The 5,474-nt window shown below is 32.4% G+C and overlaps 1 protein-coding gene across 5 annotated transcripts in view; it reads left to right on the top strand.

Moving 5' to 3' along the window:
- LOC104814617 (pentatricopeptide repeat-containing protein At1g12300, mitochondrial-like) overlaps positions 1–2,049 on the top strand; it is a 6,385-nt gene extending 4,336 nt beyond the window's left edge. Inside the window, exons 1-5 of one of the 5 annotated variants that reach the window (XR_002024233.1) lie at positions 51–785; positions 1,032–1,205; positions 1,326–1,353; positions 1,546–1,605; positions 1,705–2,049. Coding sequence is in view for 1 of the 5 variants with exons in the window: in XM_010542756.2 (XP_010541058.1) it covers positions 1,326–1,353; positions 1,487–1,493; positions 1,589–1,605; positions 1,705–1,910 (258 nt within the window). In the remaining 4 variants the exon portion in view is untranslated. Of the gene's footprint in view, positions 1–50; positions 786–1,031; positions 1,206–1,325; positions 1,457–1,486; positions 1,606–1,704 lie in introns of those variants that run through there. The other 4 variants (XR_002024228.1, XM_010542756.2, XR_002024232.1 and 1 more) reach the window with 4 other exon arrangements.
- Positions 2,050–5,474: the final 3,425 nt, after the last annotated feature.

The raw sequence follows: 5,474 nt of genomic DNA, 5'->3' as shown, positions 1-5,474 counted from the left end.
AATGGATCTGATCACTTCATCATGTCTTCTTTTTGGTGACACAGAGGAAGTCAACTTCTTGCTGTAGAAAACATCATCACACATAGGGTTTGAATCGTGAATTACAAATAATGGCTTTGTATTAATAAAACCATCAAAATTTATGCAAATTAAATTGTCGTTTCAAAAGGATTCCTTCACGTAAAATAAAACTAAATATCATGCAATTGTTTTTTGTAATGTTCTATGGAGTTTAGAATCAATGCCCAAATAAGTCTACTTAAAAGGCCCAATGGATGTACTATATATATATATATATAAATTGCAGCTCTTTTTGGTTTGCATTAATATCCAAACAAAGTATCATAAGCTTTTAATTTCCATATTTTTGTCTTTCAATGTGTAAGAGGAGATTTAACTAACAGAGACAAACCGGTCTTCCTGTTGCGTTGGTTTTGATCTGCTTATCCTTCGGTTCACGCTCTTATGGGGTCGATTATGCATTGGTCCCATCTGACACCAAGTAAAACTCTTCTCTTGGTCCCGACAGCCGCCGTAATTTCCGAAACTTGGCGGATGAGTCTGTTCCTTTATCTTCTTGAGTATCATACAAACAGCAAACCCGACCCATTAAACAGCAAAAGGGATGCTTCGGTTGGTCCGTTTTGTACTATTGGTTCTTCGGCAAAGCTGGGCGATGGATGCAAACTATATCCTTCTAGCCACATCTTTGGGAACACAGAATTGGGGGATTCTTGCGTCCTTATGACGTAGGCCGGTTTTGCTCTTCTGACCGGTTGTATATGGTGTTATCAAACTGAAGAAATCGAGATTCAGAAATGAAGAACAAAGACGAACATTGAGAATTGAGAGAGAGTTGTGGGAATTTTCTCATATTCATCCTTAACGGAAAAAATGAAACAGAACAAAGTTCATATACAAACCAAAACAAAAAGCGGGAAAACGAAAAAGATTAAAAAATATAAACCGAAAATCACTAAACCAGTCGCTAAACCAGCTAAACCAGAAATTGAGAAAATACTCTCTAATAGGTGTTTCCTCTCAATTTTTTAACGTTGTTCTGGTGTGTGTGTGTATATGCCTTGATTTTTGTCAGCCAGTGGTGCTGTTGTTGATGATGATGATCTCCCCGAGTTATAAGGTATATCAACGTTATTGGTCGCCATGCTGTGGTTGGTCTTAAATGCCAAGACATGAAATACAAGGTGATCAGAAAATGACAACTTGTCATATTCCGTGTTTACGGGTACTCTGCTTAAGAGTTGAGACCAATTCAAAAGCCTGTGTACTGATCTGGAGTCTGCACGTTTTGTTTTACTTTTCAGGCCGGGGATAATTGCTTTCTTCACATTGGTAATAACAATGAGATCAGAGAGTTCTGTTCGATTCACAGATTATCAAAGTCCACCGATGCTGGTTATTGACCGATATGAGCAAAATATCTAGTCTTTATGAAGTGTGTTCTTACAGTCTCTTTGTGGAACAGTTCATTGGTGAGAACAATCTAATAATGGGTTCTTGCCATATATTTCTCATGATTGCAAGATCGGTGACAACAACATATCTGCCAACAATACTCTTCTTGCAGGCCATGTGGTCGTAGAGGTAATACTAATGATACTACTTGAATGGCGTGGTTTTTATTCGGATCTGTATCTATGTAATTTATCGCCAAATTTAAGCTTTTGCTGCTGAAAAATGCAGGACTATACACACAGCAGAAGCCACTGTGGTTCACCAGTTTTGCCACGTTGCTACTTGAATGGCATGATTATTTAGAGATGTTGCAGGAACAAGGCAGAGATCAGTACGGAGTTCCCGTGGTGCGGGAAATGGTGCAGTCAATCTGGGATTCTTTCTCTGAAAACCGTCGTGGGATCTACAAGTTGAGGCAGTGGTCGGGTTCTTGAGTATCACTGCCTAGTCTTCTCTCCCTTGTTTGGTTGTATATGGACCTCTTCGATGTGTGTTCAATCACAAACAATGGCTGAAGCTACCTTTAATAGAATTTTTGCTTTGGTACCAAAAAGTACATATTGGTTTGAAGAAGGGTGAAGTCTCTTGCAAAACATGTTCTCTTCGGGAGCATCTAAAGATACTACTTTGGTATTAAACAAAAGAGAAAATAAAAAAAAAAACACTAAACTCTCAAATTTTGACAAAAACACATTTAACTTTTTATTTTATCAAGGGAAAAACTCCTAAAAATTTCTGAATTTACAAAATGCGAGGAAAAAAATTCCTGAACTTGTGAGGGTGCCAAATAATTCATGATCTTGCAAAAAGTGTTTCAATAAATACTAATCTTGTTAAAAAGTGTCATATTAGTCCTTCGAAAAAAACTGATTATAATAATATGATTCTATATCCTACTTTACGATTGCTTATGTTTGCGTGTTTTGTTGTGTTCCAAAACACAGACAATATAATGGGGAGGAAAAATAAGATATGAAAATTACAATACATAATCTTTTCTATCCCTTTTGTTTATTTAATTATGTTTATATATTTATATATAATATTGTTTACAACGTATTTGCTTAGTTTGAAATGCTGTCATGGAGTTCAAAACTATTGTTTTATGATCGAACAAAACATTTATATTTGCATAAGAAATATTTTATCAGATTATTTTATTATTTTCAAATAATCTGATAGACTACACGGAATAATCCTATTGGTATAATCACTGGATTTTTAAATAAAAAATGAAGATTAATTTCATTAAGTAGAAAATGATGGAATGCCTTTCTCTACATAATGCAATAGCCACGCTCGTTGGTCTTCTAAATGTTTTAAATAAAATATGCATTTAAATAGTTTTTTAAATTGTTTGGGGGAACATTTAGCTAACAAAAAATTAGGTAAAATCATAAAATATTTGGCTTAATAACGTAAGTTTGAAAAAGGTTGGATTTATATCCCTTACCCATTAGTTGAACTAAATTTGAAGTTATTTCTTCTGCTTCTCCCGCAATTATGTCCACTAAATCCAAGCATAATTATTTATTTAATTTTGTTTTTTTAATTGGAAATAACTAGAAATATATCTTTCGCTTCGGACAATATAACATTGAATCAAATCAAATCATGCATTTTCAAATTAAAATTTTATTAAATATCATATTTTAGATTTCAGTTAAGAAATTGGAATCGAATACGAAAACGATATTTTTACCGAAACAAAACAGCAAAAACAAATCAAAATTAAATAAATATAATTTCAAAAATTAAACGTTCACTGAATAATAACTGAACCATAATATAATATGCATGAGAAACATTAAATAGTAAGAACTATTAACACCGCATGAATACAAAATAAAAAATCACATCAACCAAATCATTAAAGCTTTTGTCTCTAAAGACACAAATATATATATATATATATATATATATATATATATATATATATGCCCTGTTTTCTTTTCTTTTTCCACTTTTAATCATTTCCATTTTATCACATTACCTCAATCTTTTTATTAAATGATATCAAACGATCCACAAAACTAACTCAAATCCAAAATATAGATGAAACTTTTATGCACGTGTGTGGAGTTCAATAGTATGATAGAGAGTCGCGTAGCTCGGCTTTAGGGGTTTGCTAATGATGCCGTTACCAAATATTGACAAGTTTCTTTATTATTAGTTTTAGGGTTTTGTTTTTAGGTTTTTTATTTGTAGTTGTTGGAATTCTTAGCCCTTTGTGAAGAGCCAATGATGCACTTGTGGGAAAGATATGTGAATTAACTAAATTATCATCCCATTGGTATCTAAAATTTTTGTTTGCTTTATAAAGTAGATGTGATGATGCTAAGGGGAGTGGAGCCCTTAACCAAAAGGAAACATACTAGCATCTTTTAAAATATATCACAATTTTCAACCTTCTTTTATTAAAAAAATATAAAATTATTACAAAGAAAAAAAGAAAAAAAAACGTCTATGGAGGAACCTAGGGTTCTAGGAATATAGGGTCTTGGCCTCTCTAGGTTTATGTTTGGTGGTTTCCCAAATTGAAATAAAATGACCATTAAAACACTAAGTGTCCAATGTCTCATATGTCTTAATGGCCCAAATTTGATACAACATGGCTTTCATGGATTTTTGTTTGTCCTTCACTAATGTTCCTCTAAGATAGATTGCCTTTTTTTAAAAAAAAAATCAAGTGTCCTACATTGTTTCCATTCGAGTGAAATTAAGTTCTCCATTTTTTTACCAAAAAAAAAAAAGTTTTCCATTTGTGCTGTTAGGATTAAACCTCCCACATCATTCATTCTTATTATTTCCCTTTACTAAATTAAATTCGACTTCATAATTGTTTTCCTTCACAATATATAGTTTGACAAACACAATTACTGATTATATTTAATATCATATATGATCGGATTCATATAGTTTACTACTATTTATCTTAATTATTTTTTCTTGAAACGACACGGGTACCGTATAATATTTTAAAAATGGGAAACGATGTTTAGCAAACTGATTAGATGTTTATATTCAATGGTTTAGGGTCTAAAAAGTGTTAAAGGTAAGTACATTCCGTATGTCAGGTTTCATAAATTAACGTATTTTCCTCCATTCTTTTACGTCGTTTGGTATTTCATTCGTAGATGCACCATTCCATATCTTAGTAGCCTTAATATATAAAAAAATTGAAGTAGTTTTAGTCATGTCAATTTCTCACTACAAAAAATAAAAAAAAATAAAAATTTGACATGTCTACTTCTTTTGTCGGAATAAAATATCCAACTAATTTGTTTTGGTGGTTGGGTGGATGGTTATGTGACACGTGGCATAATGTTGCCGAACCAATGATTTGCTTTGGTTAAAAGCCAATGGATGAAGCATCGTTAGTTTCCTTTTACATGCAATGGCCCTCTACCAAATAAATAAGCCTTAACGTAATGTTTTTCAATCATTATATTTCAATTTTTTCCACCTTAACCTCCATTTCCTTTTGTGTGCGATTGTTGTCCATTTCACGATTACGACGCATCATTTCATTTGTTTCTCAACACCATCACATAATTTAGTAAATATTGTATCAAATTCTAGGGTCGGATATTCGAAAAGATTTTGGAACCGAATTGTTTGGATTGTAAGTTCTCGAATGAATTTTATTGTTAGCTGTTAATTCAAATATTTAGATATCCATAGATAGAATAGTATATAAAATTTTTCGGATTACAAGAAGACTCCGTGATTTGCATCGTCGAAGCTTTCAACATTCTTCACCATTAATGTCCTAACACTGATATATATATATATATATATATACACTTGACAAAAATACACTGATATATAAATATATATGTATATATGTTTTGTAAATATGGGAGCAGGTTTGAAAAAGGATTGGTTGAAATTGAAAGCATTTAGGGCCCATTTCCTCCGGCCTTTAGCTCCAAAGGATTTGGGCTTCCTTCTTCTTACACTTCGTTCTAGGGTTCGTATAAGAAGCTAAGTTTCCG

This window comes from Tarenaya hassleriana, unplaced genomic scaffold, assembly GCF_000463585.1.
Source record: "Tarenaya hassleriana unplaced genomic scaffold, ASM46358v1 Cleome21, whole genome shotgun sequence".
NCBI classification, from domain to species: domain Eukaryota; kingdom Viridiplantae; phylum Streptophyta; class Magnoliopsida; order Brassicales; family Cleomaceae; genus Tarenaya; species Tarenaya hassleriana.
This window is presented reverse-complemented; position numbering and strand designations above follow the sequence as displayed.